The 18,546-nt window shown below is 40.9% G+C and overlaps 2 protein-coding genes across 4 annotated transcripts in view; one reads left to right on the top strand and one right to left on the bottom strand.

Moving 5' to 3' along the window:
- LOC124068207 (transcription factor COE3-like) overlaps window positions 1–4,470 on the bottom strand; it is a 127,160-nt gene extending 122,690 nt beyond the window's left edge. For 2 of the 3 annotated variants that reach the window (XM_046406227.1, XM_046406224.1), the window contains exon 1: window positions 3,349–4,469. In XM_046406227.1, the coding sequence (XP_046262183.1) occupies window positions 3,349–3,482 (134 nt within the window). In that variant the 5' untranslated portion in view covers window positions 3,483–4,469. Of the gene's footprint in view, window positions 1–3,348 lie in introns of all 3 variants that reach the window. The other variant, XM_046406226.1, reaches the window with a different exon arrangement.
- A 7,021-nt stretch (window positions 4,471–11,491) lies between these two features.
- LOC124068445 (ubiquitin-conjugating enzyme E2 2-like) lies at window positions 11,492–18,324 on the top strand. Its single transcript, XM_046406712.1, has 7 exons — window positions 11,492–11,911; window positions 14,887–14,950; window positions 15,033–15,064; window positions 15,722–15,799; window positions 16,184–16,289; window positions 16,412–16,505; window positions 17,795–18,324. The coding sequence occupies exons 1-7, from the start codon at window positions 11,888–11,890 to the stop codon at window positions 17,838–17,840; spliced, it is 444 nt and encodes a 147-aa protein (XP_046262668.1). The 5' UTR covers window positions 11,492–11,887; the 3' UTR covers window positions 17,841–18,324.
- The last annotated feature ends 222 nt before the right edge of the window (window positions 18,325–18,546 follow it).

Consider the following 18,546-nt stretch of genomic DNA (forward strand, 5'->3'; position numbering starts at 1 on the left):
TAAAAACCTTTAAAGCTTCATGTTTTAAAAATAAACAAATGTCTGATTATTACATTTAAAAGTAGTTGTGAAGCCTTGACAAATGATGAATCTACACGTTTATTTTTCATTCACAACTAAGAATTTCCAGTTCCCATTTTTATTCACTTTACTTTAATTTACTGATTTTTTTGTGTGTCTGTATTCCACACCATATCTATTGTTCCCTCACGTGAACCTGAAAAGAAGCAAAAATGATCTTCTTCAAAACCTTCAAAATTCAAAAAGTGTGAGCAGCAGATGGTTGAAAATATAAAAGCAGAGAGTCTCAATTTCCCCTCCTTGTTTAACCTGATCAGGTAACAATCACTAATCAATGACCAGACCGGAGATTATCTGATGGATCGAATAACAAACAGCTGCAGCCCAGCCGTTTTTAAGCCCTTGGACATTTTCATCGATCCTCAGAATAAAGTAGATAAAATGTTTGTGAACGCAGCCTCAGTTCTGTAACACTGACATCAGGTCTCAGTACATCCACACACAGTCTGTTTCACATGTAACAAACTGTTACAACCGTTACATCACACACACTGATTCCTTACCTTGTTGTTTGATTTAGACATGTATGATTCAAACAAGCAACTTCCTGTGACTCGCAGCACAAATCACAACACACTCTCAGTAATTTTCATTATTTATCTGCTTCAGAAACACCAAAAATCTGCAGCTTCTTTGCCTCCAGCCTGCCAGACCGACAGAAAGCGACGACGACGACAGCAGCAGCGACAAAAACACAATAAAAATAAATATGTGAAACCATGTCTACGTCCTTCCCCAGCTGAACCCATTCCCATTCTGACCTTCACCTTCAAATTCACTTAAGAGACTGCCAGGTTTTAAACATTCTGGATGTTCAGCAGAGACTCTGAGGTCCATCTTTCCCCCAAACTTCTTCAGTTAGGACAACCACACAGCGCTGAAGACAAAACAGTCTCATTTGTCATGTTTCTTTCACATGTGTAGGACTTTTGAAATGTTTTTTTCCCCCACTGCGCTGACCTCAACACCTGACTGCTAAAGTCTGTGTTTGACTTTGAGCAGCTTACTGAGTCCTTTAACGCCACATCATGTTCGTTCTGCATCTGATGAATGTATGTGATTTTGGCAGAGATGAACCTCAGATGACTTCATCCTGTGTCGGACTAACGTTCACGTCAGGTTTTTTAGAGTGAAGTCGAAGCAGGTTGTGTGCACTGCGATGTAATCTGCATTCAGAGCAGAGCTGGAAGTATTCACTGGTTAATCCATTTGTTGACTGGCTCAAAATGAACTTCTAACTGTTTTGATGACTGACTAATCATTTAAGTGATTTTCAAACAAACAAACAAACAAAAAAAAATTCTTTAGGCTCTTTTGTGAGAGTGAGTAAATGAGTGTGTTTGGTTTTAACTCCTGCTGGTCTGGCCTGGATTTTTTTAAATTTTTTTTTTACTGTTAGCTGACTTTCTAAGTAATTGAGAAAACATGTTATGGAGGTGTTTTGAATATAAATATCAAACAGCAGCTGTGACATTCTGATAGTTGTGTGTCTACACATCTGCACAATAAATTTGTTATAAGACTTTTGAGGTGAAGTAGGTGTTTAAAATGTGTTTTCCAGACAATCCGGGTACTTTAGTGTGTCAAACTTCACGATGCATCGAGATTTAAAATGAGTTTTGTTAAAATGTGATTAAAACGTTGAAAATTAAAGGCTAAAAATACTTCAGTTTGTAGTTTTGGTTTTTAAATCTTGTTCCAGATTGCGGGCAGAAATCACGAGGATGTGTGCTGGAGTGTGAGGAACACGCGGGTTTGGGGGTGTTGAGCTCCATCAGACCGTCAGAGGAGCAGCAGCGGATGGATTTTCTCTCTTCGTGTTCAGGTCATTTAAACCTGAGGCAGCGCTGCGGATCCTGCATTGATTTATTTTAGTTAAGAGGTCAGATTTCACTGCAGCTCACCTGAGAGACACTTCATCTATTTAGACGTTCAAAACTTTCGTCAGTAGCGTCATATTTTAGTGGATAAAAAAACTGGAGACAAAGGAGAATTTCAAGACCTTTAAAAACTTTGAAAATATATATATATATATTTCTATTTTGAACTGTCTATACTTTTAAAATTCTGGTCATTCAAACAGCTTTGAAATGAATACTGTTTCTTCATCTTTATGAGGATATCAAATTTAAAAATGCTGAAATGGAATAATTTGAAGCTGAAACGCGGTGGGTCAGATGTCTGCCGGGCTGTGTGTTTGTGGGTCAAACGTTATTTTGCAGAACGATTTAATTCGTCCTGTGACCCAGTTAATTTTTGCTTTATTTATGAACCGAGTTGGTTCATGAATAAAATTAAATGTGCGTCTTAAATTAAATTCTGAATTTGAAAACAACGATGTTTGTAAGAGAAAATCTGTTTAATTTAACTAAATAATCTCTTAGTAATTCTTGTAATTATCTGCTAAATTATGTTTAAGTAATCAAAAGGAATCCCAGAGATCGGAGCAGCTCCGTGCTCCTCCCGCCGCGTCTCCTGCGCTCTTTGCGTTCGGCGTCTGTGCGGCACCAAACCGCATGTCAGGTTTGTTTAAATGAATTACCAGAGCCGCGCCGTGGGAGGCGTAAACATTATTTCAAGTTGAGTTTTGGATTACAAAGACACGAGGAAGCGGGACAGCAACACGGCGGCCGTCTCCGCTCGCAGCGGGCAGCTGGTGAACTGGAACCTGCCGGAGAGTTGGAGGGAAGCGGCTACCAGCTCAGCGCTGAAACAATGAACCCTGCTGAGTAAAACAGACCGTTTACAGCTCACATGATTCGGTGTGATGATTCTCTCTGGGATTTTGATTTTTCTCCAGATAAATGTGACCTTTTGTGAATTCTAAGCAGAACCCGGTGACTTATTTCTGATCTTTAAGAGAAACCCGGTAGTAAAACGCTTTCCCAAAATGTCTTTCTGATGCTTTTGTTGGTGCTCTGCCAAATCAGAATAAAAGTTTGCAGCCTGGCGTCCTCAGCCTTTTCTGTGTATTCAATGTATCTGATCATTTTCCAAATGACAAAGAGCTAAACCTCGCCTGTTCGTCCTCTCGCTTTAGTTTATATTTCTCAAATTGTCAACTAGTAACTAACGCTGAGGCTGTGACTGCACTTTAACTCTTTCTGCAGCAGCAGAAGCATCCATGTAGTTGACCTGGTTTTAACTTTGCTTTAAACTTGCTGTTGTGGGTCACTTGGCAAACGGGTCCTGGAGGATGCAAACAGACCTTAACGCTGAGTTGTCTACCTGTGGCATTAACAAAAGTGGTTTTGGTGATGTTTTTACCTCTGGGCTGCTGTGTTGGCATCCAAAATCCCTGCGCCCTGCATCCAGGAGCGGACCGGGGTCATGCCGGTGGGGAGCGGCTCCTCCTTCATGGTCAGGGCCCCCCGAGGGAGGCTGTCCTGGATGGAGAACATCAAAGTGTCCTTCTGGGAGCTTTTCTTCACCAGAAACAAGAAAGAAGATGAATAATCCTCCCTGTATCAGCCACTCAAAAAAAGCCCAAGGACCACCTGGATTAAGGTGGAGAAAAGGGGAGCAACGAGGAGGAGGAAGGAGGGGAGGAGGGACACACGAGCGAGCTTCCCCAAAGTACCGGGTCCTGATCCAAAGAAGAGCCCCGGATCCCTCTGGGTTTCTCCGGGGTTGTTTTAGATCCCAGCCCCGGCTCGCAGCTGCCCGGGCTTTAAACCAACGTCTCTGTGAAGTTAAAAGAGGGCGGAGAGAAGAGCGGAGAGCGGGGAGAGCATCTCAAAGGAGCCGAGAGACGGAGAGAGAGAGAGAGAGAGAGCGGGAGAGAGAGAGAGAGAAAGAGAAGAGAGAGAGAGAGACGGAGGAGAATCAGCCGGGATCCGAAGAGCCTGACGCTGGGAGAACGGAACGTGGAGAGCCGGGGATCAGAGGGAGGCGAGCAGCCACGGATTGTGGAAAAATGAAGAGTGGGATAAAAAAAACAAGCCACCGCTTCAAAAAGGAGTAAAATGAAATGATTAGCAAACAAGAGGGAGGGACGGACCGTGGAAGGCTGCAGTTCCTGGGGGAACAGGGGGATTGGGCAGCGAGAAATCTCATCCCCCTCCCTCCCCGGCTCTTTATGGCTCTTCTGTCCCGGCGGAGAGCCCCTTCTCCCGAGGTCCGGGGCTCTGAAGCTCCCGGGGGACCGGCGTGGATGAGGAGGGGCGGAGACCCGACCATAGAAGGACAGCTCATTTGGATACTGGTCGCACCTCTGGCGTCTCATTGGACCAAGTGCCGCGTTACGTCATTGTTTTTCAAAACGCACGCCAAATAAGTGTTTCCGCGTGTTCGGCTGTGAACACTGTAAAACATTAATTCTAACATAATTTTTTTAAAAACCGGACAGAGACACAGAGAGATCCCATTTAACGAGAAGCAGAACTGACAGACTTTATGATGGACACGTGCAGACATTTGAAACTTTTAACGCTAACAAACATGTTAAATTTAACAGGACGGAGGTGAGTCTAATATTTAGTCATATCTGAAGCCTGTCCGCAGCACGTGAGGGAATGTGTTGGCGTGCGGAGTTCAAGGTCTGCTCTGTAGCGCAGGAGTCACTCTGGGCGAGATACGCATCATTTGTCTGATTTCAATAGTACACGTGCACACTGTCACCTCTGTTTAATAACTGTCATTAAATGAGCTGCTGAGGCTGACGGGCTGCTGCAACGGAGACACGAGGCTGCCTGCTCTTATGTTTTTATTCTAACCCTCCCTGTCTGTTTCCGTCCAGGCCTGCTCACTAAACACCCGCTGCAGATTCATTTTAGCTGAGACGAGAGTGCAATACTGAACCTCATCAGTAACAGAAATCTGTATTCACTTACTCCAAGCTCACAGACGTCTTCAGATTTTGTTGGATTAACTGGTTTCATGTGAAATAATCTCCTCTGTCATCCCGCGTTCAGGCTGACTGACACGGGAGGAGTGCAGATTTGGCACCAATTTGCGCTTTTTTTTACGCACGGACATATGGCGCGCACACACTCCCTCACACACACACACACACACACACACACACACGGAAGGAAAGCCGCTAATGAACTGTGTTTTAGTACAAGTGTTTTATTCCACACTGCTATAAGATTGGCCTATCTGTGATTTTAGAATTTAGATTAAACAAGACTTGCAACGCTGGCCATAATAATAATAACAATAATAATAATAATTGTTCTGACCCTCTCTCTTGATGTTTTGGAGGTTTTTGACGTCTCTAGCAGTCATTTTTGTTCATTTTCGTGGCAGTAGCAGAATTCCTCTAATTAAGCAAAAACTCCAGAGCAGCGCTGATTAAATATTTATCCTCCTTTAGCCCGCTGCCTTCCTCCAGGGAAACAGAAACGTCTGGAAAGCCTGGAAAAATATTTCTGTGTGCAAGGAGAGAAAAAGTCAATGAGACGCTGCAAACATGTTAGCGGTGAAGAGGAAGATGAAGAACATGAAGAGGGTCCAGATTAGAAAGCAGACGGTAACATCGGCTCATCGGTCCGCCTCCTTATACATATATTGTTTTATTTTTTAATCACTTTTTAATAAATGTAACTTGTATTTAACACTTCTGATAAATACAAATTAAATTGGTCCGACAAAATGTAACAGAAAAAAAAGGTTTTTCTAAATAATCATCTGGATAATATTTTAATCGTGTTTCACACAAGGCCATGATGGAGGTCATTTTAAAAGCACGGGAGATGTTTTCCTTTCAAAATCTATTTCATCATTATTTCATTTTATTTGATTTCATTGTGTTCGTGCTGCTGTTTCTCCTCCTGATTGTGATTTGTGATCCACAAACACAATAAAACGAACTTTAAACCTCCTCATATCTGTTCTGAGTAATCCTGGGACTCTCTTAAGATTCCACCTGAAGAACTGATGAAACCACTCAAGACACGGTGATAAGGCCTGAAGATATGCTTCTACAAGAGCCTAAAAAATCCTCATCTACACCGTCTGCAGCACCTTAAGAATTACCTCCAAATCTTCCCTAGAACCTCCTAAAAACACCCGGAACTGCCTCAAGTGCTCTTGGAATGATTAAGCCCTCTCACAATCGTCTTCCTTCGATGAACCTCAGAGCTCCGTGAACCACTTCTAGTCGGCCGGTTTTAATATGACCAGAACCTCCTTTATATGCCTTGAAAAGCTCCTAAAAGCCTAAACATCCTGAGAAACAGTGGAACCTCCTGGAAATCTTTTAACAACCGATGGAACTTCCTTTAAATCACTTGAGAATCCCACAGAGAATGTCTTGAATCTCAGCTGGTACCGTCTTAGAAGCCACCTCTTGTCTATCACATGAGGCCCCTTAAAAATGATCAGAACCTTATATACACCTTAAAGCTCCTTCAGAACCTGCAACACGTCTCAAAGAGCTTGTTGGAACTGTTTGATTAGCAGAACCTCTCTTAGAATTCCCAGAACCCATGCAGATGCAATTCAACCCTCTTTAAACAGTCCTGAAAGCCTCTGCAGTATCCCCATTCACAACCGGCTGGATCTTTACTACAGAACTACTGCAGAACAAGTTTGGGTTAAATGAGCAGCATTAATGTCACATGTACACATCCCACACACGGTGTAAATGTTTCTTTTTAACCTCACTTTAATCTTAGCAAAACCTCCCAGAAAGCACAGTTGGTGATTCAGCCCAGAACACCAAAGCCCCACACCTAAAGGACCACACTCCAAGGTTCTTAATTGCTTTTTTAATTCTGCTGCTCACATAATAAACAGGAAACACAGATGGCATTTTGTTCTGTTATTCTGTTGCTGAAAATAAATCCACCACGGCGCCCCAGAGTGGACGGCACCAGGTACTGCAGATCAGAGTCACTGTCAGTGAACCAGAGAGAAGTTAGGTTTTGAGCTTTTCGAAGGTTTGCATTGGTATTTTAGATCTTTACAACCAGAGACACAGAATATAATAACAACATTTTTTTAAAGACAAGTAAAATGGTTTTTATTTAATGTGAAAGAAAGTGAATCAATTCAGCTGTCTGTCCAACATCAAATCAAATACAGCAATCAGTGTAGAAGTGAACAATAAGAAATGGTAGAAAAGAGTGTAAAATACTGTATATTTAAGTAGAGTAACAGTAAACAAATTGTATGTCTATTTAAGGGGACAGAAAACAGAGAAGCAATGAAAAGCTGCATGCTTTCATTCGCTCCACATAAGAAATGACTGATTATCAGTACAGCTGCAGTTTGGTTGCTGTTTTTCTGTTGATCGACTGATTGACTGACTGCATCATAAAAATGTTAAATGAGAAAATCACTTCACACTTTTTTTCTGTGCTTTAAGCCACATTTCACGGTCGTCTTCAGTGCTGGTTGTCACAAAAGAAAATAGTTCCTTCACAAGCCTGCTCAATGAGCTCTGTGGATTATCTTGAGTAGTGATTTCTGTCGTGATTTCTGGGACGAGGCATTGCTGTTGAGTTTTTCTGAGGTATTTCTTGTTCCTCACGGAAATATGAAAATCCAAACAAATTGTGCTTTTTGTCATGGATGTGGAACGAAGCCTCGGAGGATGAGAGGATCCTGAAGCCTACAGACCTCCTGCTGTGGGAGGTTATGGCCGCACTTTAACCACCTGGGGGCAGGTAACCTTCGAGACCTCCCGAAACACTCCCACATACCGTAAAACAGTTAACGGCCCTAGACACTCAGCACTAACCAGCCATCTGAGTGTGTCTGTCCCAGTACATCAGTCACAACACACATGCTTCTACTACGGTACAATAAAAATATTTTAGGTACAAAAACACACAAAAAATAACTAACTAAGACCATCAGGAATCTGTTGCTGTTGATGAAGCAGTACTGTGGCTCGAATCACATGATGTACAACTCACTAATATTGAGAAAATTAAGAAAATGAAACGAGTGTCAAAGAGGAAACAAGACCCTTTCTCCTGCACTGAACTTCAGCTGCCACATGAAACCTCTGTCAGTGCATGTGAAGCACACGATCAGCTGATTATTTGGACATTTTCCTAACTTTGTTTTTGGTTGATACAGACATTAAAAATGTTTTGTTTTTGTGGTCATTTGTTTAATATAAATAAAAAATACAGGATGTCAGATGGAAGTCAGATATGTTAAGTGAAGGCAAAGAGTTCCATCTAGTGCAGAAAACAGCACATTACATTCGTGTTTGCACCTCCACTGTATTATCCACGACTTCTGGAAAAAAATCAAGCAATTCAACACAGTGTCTCAGTTTGAGCTGCACCTAACAATTGCATTATTTATTCAACCCAATACTTTACTAAAATAATTGTTCAGTCTACAAAATGTCCATTCCCAAGTCATCAAATCTTCAAATGTCTTCAACATACAGTTTTACAAAGAGCACACACCTTAAACATGAAATTTAAATAAAATTTAATATGTGCACGTGTGCGCACAGAGGAAACAAAAACTGTTTAGGTTTTCACATGCTCTGGCCTCGCAAACTGTGTGGTGTGATTGCACGTGAGGTTTCATCTGCCTTCTTCCTGTTTTAACCAGACATATTTTTCCCCTCAGTTCAGTGATTTACAACAGAAAATGAACCATAGAAAAACTCAAAAATGTCTTTGTAATGCAGTACACAGTGTCAGAGACACAGCCAACATTTTAGAAACACAGAGCTCAATAAACCAATATGTCAGATTGTTATTATTATTTAATGATATGAATTCAATTCATATTCCATGATTCTGTCAGTTTCATCGGTCAACAAATTAGACTAAGACATACAATATCAATTAAATATTAATACCTGGTACTTTGTCAAAGTTCGTTTGGTATTTTGGTAAAGATAATTAGTGTAAAACATATCAAAATCACCCTAAAATCCACCATGTACCACTTGCGTGTGACCATTGAATGTATACTACACATTAGTTTGTTAAATTACCCAAATATTCAGAAAGAAGACAAAAGACAGGGCTTCAGTGGCTGGACCTGAAAACTTCATTTCACCACCTCACACCACTTCTCCTTCTGCTTCTGCCAAATGACATGTAACAAGAGTCCAGCACACAGAGACCACATGGTAGTGTAAGACCATTTCTATCATCCACTGCATCACAAAAATATTACATCTGCTGTGAAAAGGTGAAACCTTAGTTCATCATCACAAAAAAGTTCCTTATTATTATAAAATTATATACACATATTCACTGATTCTTGCCTCTCAAAGTTGAGGATTGTGAGATTTTCTCTGTTTATATCTTGGGTTGAAACAAAATAAAAACTCAAAGATATAACCTCTTTTCTTATTTTTGAAGCAGTCAGTACCATTTGATGTTTCATACACTAAATGCAGTAGCAGATGAATAGATTTTATAAATAAATTCCAATTGCATCTCTACTCTGCTGTGCTGTGTAATCGACATGTTCTGAGAACAATGCCTAAATCTCTCTGCTTGTTTTATACAAAACAAGCCAAATCTTAACACGTTATTTTATACAACATAAGTAACAATGGATAAGTACAACTCATAATAAAAACTAACACACTTTTGAAATACTCAAGTAAAGTACCAGTACCTCAAAAATGTACTTAAGTACAGTAACTTACTTAAGGAGAATATAGTCAGGTACCTTCCACCAATAGGTTACCTCTAAGTAATAATACTGACATTTGACACATAGGGCTAACGCTGGATGTTGGCTAATATAAGCTAAAAGTTTTGACGCAAGGCTAGCATTGGCTAGTAACAGTCCCGCTGTATGGCAGTTAGCCAAAAAAAAGTCAGCTCATTGATGCTAATTTCGAAGTAAACACTTAATGTGTTTTATGCTAATGTTTATAAACTCTAAATAAACACTGTAGCTCATTTTTACAGATATAAACTCCCATAAATCATAAAAGACTTACCACTGTAATTCAGCACTGAGGTAAAGCGACGGTATTATCTTTAACCTAGTTGTTTGGAACTCACTGGTCAAAGAGACTCTAATAAAGGAAGAACTCCCACTCTCTTACACTTCCGGTTATGTAGGGGGCGCTCGCGAGATAGTCCAATATGAATGGAGATTTATGGAACTGTAGACCCAAATCGTTTAAATTTAATGGTACAAAAAAAACCTTTTAATTTTCTTTATGTTTTCGGTCGTACAAACAGTAGATCCGTTCTATTGGATTACATTTTTGTAGCTTTTGTGATGAAATATCTTTCTGTATTATTATTTAAGCATTTGCGGCATAAGCGCAACACATCAATCAAATAATAAGTTTGTGATTTGTTTTAACCACGCTTCTGACGTCTGCTGTAGCTATCGTTAGGGAAATACATAAGGACTTTAATACACCAAACCGGAACCGTACTATTGTGGTTATGTTCACGTAAAGATAATTGAAGTTAGCCTACCGTAACGTAATGCTGATAGTCGTAAATCTTATACCAACCAATCGGCATACATTAGGAGAATTTGGGCAAAAAGGTTTGCCCTGTGAGAACAGATATTGGTATTTTTTCTTTTTAATTCTGATACATAATCGATTTTATTTGCAATAACTATAATGAAATTTGGACGTTTTGGTGTAGAAGTAGGTGTAAATAATAGTTTTAGGCACTTAGCTCAATTCACTCCCGTTCATTTCGAGTGCCCCCTAGGTGAATTGCAACCAAACTTCAGCTTGCATGTTCTCCTTGTGCCTGCGTGGGTTTTCTCCGGGTACTCCGGCCTCCCACAATCCCCAAAATATGCAAACTAGGTTATTTGGCTACTCTGCGTTGCTCCTAAGTGTGTGTGTCTACGTGTGTGGCTGAGAGTCTCTGCGTGGTAGCGCTGTGATTGACTGGCAACCAGTACAGTGTGTACCCCGCCTCTCGGCCGTACTCAGCTGAGATAGGATCCAGCCCCCCCCCCGTCCCTGACAGATAAACGGTATAGAAAATGGATGGATGGGATTAATAGGGAGTGGACGGCAAACTTTAATCCTCATTGATCCAGGATTGTTCAACCTGGTTCTGCCTCTTCTTCTTTTGTTTGTTCAAAATTTCAATTTTATCTTTAAAGTGAAAGATTTTCTGATGGAATAGTCACTTTATCTTAAAACATCTCACAATTTTCTTCTAAAGTTCTTCAAACAGAGCCCGTAATTTATACTGTAGAAAACCGATTGTGAAAAAATTTACATATATACTTTAAATATAAGTGTTTCTCATAAAATTACAACTTCAATCCCATAAAAGTATTATGTTTAGGTGGTATTTGAGGAAAAAGTTGTAACGTTAAAAATATTTATATTTATAACTTTATTTATAATTTATAACTCTTTGTTTGATTTAGATATGAGAACTGAGTTTCATTTTCGATCCAATAGAGGCGGTAATGCTTCCATAAACAAACCAATTAGAAAAGGAAAGGTCATGCTGTAGAGTAGCGTTTTGTAGTGAGTTGAAATAGAGTCAGAGAGTGAGACCTCCTGTTCCCGGTTCTCTGAAAGCTGCTCTCTGTTTGATCAAACGGAAGACATTTTGAGCTGCCGCGGTCGGTCCCGATCCGTTATTTCAGTGTCAGCTCTATTAAATAAGAGCTGACGTGCTGGAGAGACAGTCTCCAGAGTGAGCTGTAGCCGGCGAAAAAGACGAGATTGAAAGTAGTTCGTAGTTTGTAATTTAACCGGCGTATGTGCAGAACAGCTAGCTGGCATAGCGCCTGAAGCCAGTCACAAAAGCTAGCAAATTCCTAGATGCTAGTTAGTTAGTTAGCGTCACCTAGCTAACTTGCCCTCCTGTTCCTCCTCTTCCTCCACCACCACCTTCTTCTCGACAGCCGGTTCCTTCACGCGGAGACTATGGCTTTAAAACGAATTTCTAAGGTAACGAACTACCATTTCATTGCATTTAATAATAATAAATCTGACGTATCGCCTTCAACTGGTGTTCGGGTGCTATTAGCGTCGTAGCTAGCAGAGTTAGCTTGTTCTCCGCACTGAAGCAGCTGCTGCAGATGACACAATATTTGGCTTAAGCCGTCAGATTATTGCTGTGGTTTGGTTTAAGTTTTGTTCTGTGTGCTGTGCGTTTACACGTATCAGCGGTAGTTGTGGCCGGGTTTTGACAGAACTCCCCACCCCACACTGTAGGTCTACAAGGTTACACCTGAAACAATGGTTCAGTTTACTGACTTGACGTTAGCTTTAGCTTCAGTGTCTGATAGGGCTATGACTTAAATATCCTGTGACGTTAGTTTATTTCTACTCATGGTCATTAAAATGAGCGTGTGAGCTAACGTTATTTTAGTGGCACAAGCTTTTGTTTTGGCCACGTTCAGGTTTCGGTTGCCCGTTTCATTTCAAGTTTACAGTCAACTGTCATTTATATGACCTGAAACACGATTGACTGGGATCCTTGCATTGCTTTTTGTAATAATACTGTTTAAGTTTACACATTTTAAAGTGTATCTTACTTTATAAGGGGTTCTCACACAACAGCTGAACAAAATAGAAGGGCTTGTCACGCTGCTTATTCTAAGAACTGGCCCTTGTATAACTTGATAACGCTTCAACATCGACATACAACTCAGAGCTTATTATCATTATTTATTCTTATCTTACTCTTGAACTATAAACAACTTGTCTTTTTAATTGTGGATTTCCTTGAAAACAAAAAATGTCTTATAATTTAAATATAAACACATATTTAATTTTTATTTGGTGTTTCTCAAAATCTGACCTGCTGGCAGAAAATGTTTGAGAAGCTCTGCTTGTGTACAGTAGAAGATGAAGAGCAACCCGTGCATCTGACCATTGAACCGTTGAGGCGTTTAAAAGAAATATCTGTAATGCTCTCTATGCTTTTTAGACCTGGGAAATGTCCGCTCTCCCAGCTGCTTCTGTCACAGTCGCTGCCTAAATGCCTGACCATTTTCTCGTCTCACAAACTCACTCAAACCTGAAAGATGAGCTGTGTGCAGAGTATGTATGTCACATACCAACACACACAGCCAATTTGGCTTCAGGGAGACCCGCAGGCTGGAAATCCAAACCTCGTCCTTTAAGCAGCAACACACACACACACACACACTCATGCTGCTGCTATATCCCGATCTGGCTGTGCGACTCACAGTAAAAATAGACTTGCTGCTTACACATCAATAGCAACCCGTGAGTCTCAGTTTGTTTTTGATTCTGTATTCAGATGGAAGACAGAAATTAGTTACGAAGGCAGCAAATCTGAAACTGGAGGAAGTGACATCAGATTTACAAGGTCAATAATGAACCTCCCTGCTCAAGCAAAATCAAGTAGAATCAAATGACTTGTGATGCGTCAAATATTTTTATTTGAGTGAATCAACTGGTTGTTTTTGGACCTTGACGCAAACATATTGGGCCCCATGTTCGAATGGCTGCTGCATTTTAAATTTAAGAGCAAAATCTGTAGAAATAAACAGGATTCAAACAGTTCTCTTCAGCTGTGAAGAAATCAAGATGTCAAGACATTTCCCCTGGTTAAAATAATGTGTCAGTGTACGCAGAGGACTGTGTTGTTTGTTCGGTGCTTCGGTTAGTGTGTTGGCTTTTTCAGTGGCTGACATGTTGGATTATAATTTCATCAATTTTTGGTTTTCATAGAGGAAACTGGAAGTGGAAGCCTTTTTACCATCCACAGAACTTCTTTGATTGTTTCAGCATATTTCAAGAAGTCTTGGATCTCCTTATATTTTGCTTAACGTAAATCACTTCTGCAAAATGTTCTCATTTCCACTTCTGCATGATTCATTTGGATATAAGTCAAAATCTCTATCTGCTCACAGCACCAAATCTCTTAATGTCTTCATGTAGACCAACTCAATAGCGTCATCTTAATCTTGTCATCCTCTTTACCCTTCACATGTTGGACTGCACCAGCAAACCCAGCATTCACAGGTGAAACCCGCTTGAACTAGTGAAAACCTCTACAGTCGCTGCTGCTTAATAACTCAGACAAATGGTGGTTTTCCAAGTTGCCCCGTTGGCTTTTCTTTTCCTTCTTTATGCTCCAAAACAAACCTGTGGACTGTTAGAGCAGTTTCTTTAGCTTTAGACAGTCAGTGACTGATGTGAGGACAGATAACACACCATCAGCACCAGCTTAGTGCAGCCAAGGTGTGCTAATGTAGAAGACATTGTGGTTTTGACATGTGTCTGCTGTTGTCAAACAGGAAACGGTCCAGCAGCACAACATGCAAAACACTAAACAATTGCAGACAAACGTGATGCACGTAAGCTGTGAGTTGGTTTGCTCACATCAAGAAGAAGAAGAAGAAGAAGAAGAATCAGCTTTATTGACAGTATATATATTTTTACATACACACTGAATTCATCTTCGGCATTTATCCCATCCTTAGCTGAACACACACATGCAACACCCGGCAAATTACATGCAGTGAAACACACACAGGAGCAGTGAGCAGCATCAAGTGCCGGGGGAGCGTATTGGGGTGTTCAGTGCCTTGCTCAAGGGCACATCAGCCGGCTAATGAAGGGGGGGGGGGGCATTTTTTCGCATTAATCACTCCACCACACCCAAATATTTCCTGCCCATCCGGTGGGGGAATCGAACCGGTGACCCTCCGATCACAAGCCGCTTCTCCAACCTCTAGGCCACGGCTGCCCCCAAATTTGTTCAGTGGGATTGGAGGGACACGTGCCAACAGGAAACGGACAGCACCTGAAGAAGTGAAAAGAGAACAAATCTCCTGTTTGATTGTTGTTGAAACAATTTGGCATTAAAACCTTTTGTAGGGCGTCCTGATCCTGTCTGTTGGTCTCTTCTGTCCTCACTTTGTCTGTCGTCCTCTCTGTGTTCTCAGGAGCTAACTGATCTGTCCAGAGATCCTCCGGCTCAGTGCTCTGCTGGACCCGTCAGCGAAGACAGTAAGATGATTTAAAGATAAGCTCTGCTTTAGACACACAGTAAATATGCTTTATTAAACCTCCTCTTGTCCTTTTTTTGCAGTGTTTCATTGGCAAGCTACTATTATGGGACCCGTAAGTATCAAGCTGCTCTGAGATCAGTATTTCTGTAGATTTAGTGTAATCACATTTGTTTCCAACCTGCCTGAACTGATTTCATAATGACATGATAAGATACAATGCACATCCTCTAATGCACTTCAAAGGGATATTCTGTTTTTATTATCTTCTATGTTCTACAGCCATTTTTTCTGACCTGCCGGATCTTATTTTGAAATGTAACATGAGTTTTGTAAAGATAAGACCCTGTATACAAACAGAATTATCCAATCCTACCACACCCAAACTCAGATACTGAAAAAAAAAACCCAGAAGCCAATGTGATCACTGATCTTCCACCACAGTCAGAGGCCCTCAGCTTTCCTGGTGGAGGCTCACACTTTATTATATCAAGGTTGTCGAGCTCAGCCTCAGTAGGCCTGGGTTTGCCTTTCAGCTCCTCAAGGCACTCTACTCTTCTCTTCTGTGTCGTCTGAACTGTGGGATTTTATTTCTGCCACACTTTGTTGCTTTTCTTTTCATAAGGTCTCCACTGGCCATTTCTCAGCTGCTTAGATATCGTGATTAACTGTATCACATGACTTTTCTAACTTGGCTCTTCTCACTTCTGTTGTTAGCAGTCATTGTATGTAAACAGCTAAGTGTCTTTCCTGTTTGTTTTCTCCCCTGCAGCCTGACAGTCCCTATCAGGGTGGTGTGTTTTTCCTGACTATTCATTTCCCTACAGATTATCCTTTCAAACCACCCAAGGTCAGTAAGCTGCCCTTCAGACTGAAGTTTGAACATTTTGCTCAGCCTCATTTAAGAGCTGGCATGAACAGCATGATGTACACAGTGTGTTGTGTCTGTCTGGGATTCGGTCTTTAAGACCATCAGCTTTAGATCCACGCAGAACTTAAACTGTTTACCTCTAAGCAAACTGCTTTTGTGATAAATTAAGTAACATGCAGTTCTGACAGTGAACAGGGCAGTAAAGTCTCATCAAGAACCTGATTTTATGTAAAGTGTGCAAAGATTCCATGCATTCCGTTCAGTTTGAAGTGGTACTGTCTTTCACAGATGAGCACAAGAGAACTGTCTGTTCCAGTGTGTTTTGTATGGTTCAAGCAGCTCTGACATGTCTCCTCCCATCAGGTCGCCTTCACAACAAGAATTTATCACCCAAATATTAACAGTAACGGCAGTATCTGCTTGGATATATTGAGGTCACAGTGGTCTCCAGCATTAACGATCTCTAAAGGTGAGAAATCCAGCTGACGTGACAATGTAAATAAATTAAATAATAAAAAATCTGATAATGAGCTTTAATCTGTTGAACTCAAGTCAGGTATAAAAGCAGCAATACGTTTCTCTTCCCTGCAGTCCTTTTGTCCATTTGTTCTCTGTTATGTGACCCGAATCCTGATGACCCGCTAGTGCCAGAGATCGCCCGCATCTACAAAACAGACCCTGTAAGGTGAGTTGGTCACAAACTATCGCTGCAGCTGAGCTCCAGCGGTACGAAAGTGAAACCAGCCAGCACACAGCTGCTTGGTTTCACTTTTTTCAACTTGACTTGTGTAACTTGTTTTTACGACGATGAACAGGAACAAAGAGTCGGTTAATAAAGTGCTGACTGACAGCGAACACATCTCGGGCTCATTGAAACGCTGAGACACAACATGAGAGCAGGGTTTAGGCTTGTTATTTTATTTATTTATTTAAAGCATAAGCAACCTGCCTCTTCTTGCTATCACTGACGGAAAGCGTTGATGCAAAGTATGCGTCCGTCAGCTCTGTTCACCTTTCTTTTCATGTTTTAGCTGTTTGATTTAAAAACTGCCAGTCTTCTTCTGTTGCCCACAACATAGAGGAACCACAGAGAGTTAAATATGAAAAGAACAGCATAAAGTGAACAGAGCTGTGTGGTTCTTCACAGAAGTGAAGTGAACCCAGTGGCTGTGTGTGGACAGGAAGGAAATTGATGCTGGAATGAGCTAAGAAATTCACAAAAAAGTGAAGTTGACTGTTTCTGCCTCATCTGAATGAATTGTTTTAATGTCCGCTGCAAAACACGAACACTTCTGTGATCCAAGTGTTTTGAGTGGAACACATCAGCTGGACATGTCGCGTTCATAATGAGACAAGCAAATGTTGTAAAGTGACAGCTTTGTCATGTAGTAAAATGTACATCACTATCTGTGTCTGTCCACACAAGGAAATGATCCCGTACTTGCAGTTGGTGAGGCTGAAAACAGAAGTGGGTGGGGCTGACTGGTTTAGGCTAATTAAAGGCTGAAATTGATATGGGTTGATCAGACTTTGCTGTATTTATCATCATTATTGTTACTGAAATCAATCCACCCTGATAAGATGGCGATGGACTTACGGCCACAGCAGTAGTAGGAGCAGTACTACTCACACATGGTGTCATGAGACAGACTGTTTGGCCAGATTCTTGCCCTGATGATTGGAAATTCAGATGTCATTCATAATGTTTTGTAAACTGTACAGATATTTAGAATAGAGAACCTCAAAGTAAATAAAGCTGTGACATAAAGGTTGTTAAAAGTGGATCTGAGATACAGAATCCTACAGTAGTTGAGTTGATGTACTTTCCGCTGCTGCCATTCAGGTTCTCCAGAGTTTTGATTGAAATCATTAATCAATAAATAAATCAATGTGTTATGTCAGTGTGGAGGCATTGCATCATTCTGCTTGTGTCCACCTGCTCACAGACTGACTCACCTACATTTCCACCTGCAGGTACAACAAGACAGCTCAGGACTGGACTCAGAAATATGCCATGTGACCCTCCTCCTCCTCTTTGTCCTTCCTCCCAATGCTGGAACAAACTGATTTTCTCATAAGGCCACGCCCCCCCTCCCAGCATCATCAGCCAATACCGGCAATTTGTTCACATTTGTTTTTGTCCCCGTCTTCGACGCTTTTAAGTTTTTCTCTGCTTTTCTAAACAAACGGGGTGAAGAAGGGCTGAGGAATGTGCCAACTGCAGAGCAAACCCACAGACTTGGAGTGGACCGAAGACAAACTGTTACAGTAAAGATAATCATTTCATGCATGTCAGTGATTGGTTCATGTGCTGCTGAGACTTGTCCACTTTTTATCCTGTTGTTTTTGTTTTTAGACAAGAGAGCCATTAGTTCATCCATCATCGACAACACTGTTCTCCTCTTTTTGCACTGAAGATGAAACTCAAAGCTCTCAACGGCTGATCGATCAACTAATAGCTCTGTGATGGGTTTTTTTTTCTCAATAAAGTTGAACAAATTGCAGGTTTTTGTTGTTCTGTTTTCATTTTCTGTCATGTTTGTATTTCAGGCTACAGCTGAAGATTAAGCCTAAAATCACCCAAATATACGCTGAGCTGTCAATCAGATCACAACAACTTTACTGATTAATCAAAGTAGGATCAATTTCTCATCATGTCAGCTTAGAAGTTTAATGAAGCTGCTGTAGTTTGAGTTTTAAAGGTTCAAGATACTCAAAATAATGAA

Source organism: Scatophagus argus, chromosome 12 (genome assembly GCF_020382885.2).
Source record: "Scatophagus argus isolate fScaArg1 chromosome 12, fScaArg1.pri, whole genome shotgun sequence".
Taxonomy (NCBI): Eukaryota; Metazoa; Chordata; class Actinopteri; family Scatophagidae; genus Scatophagus; species Scatophagus argus.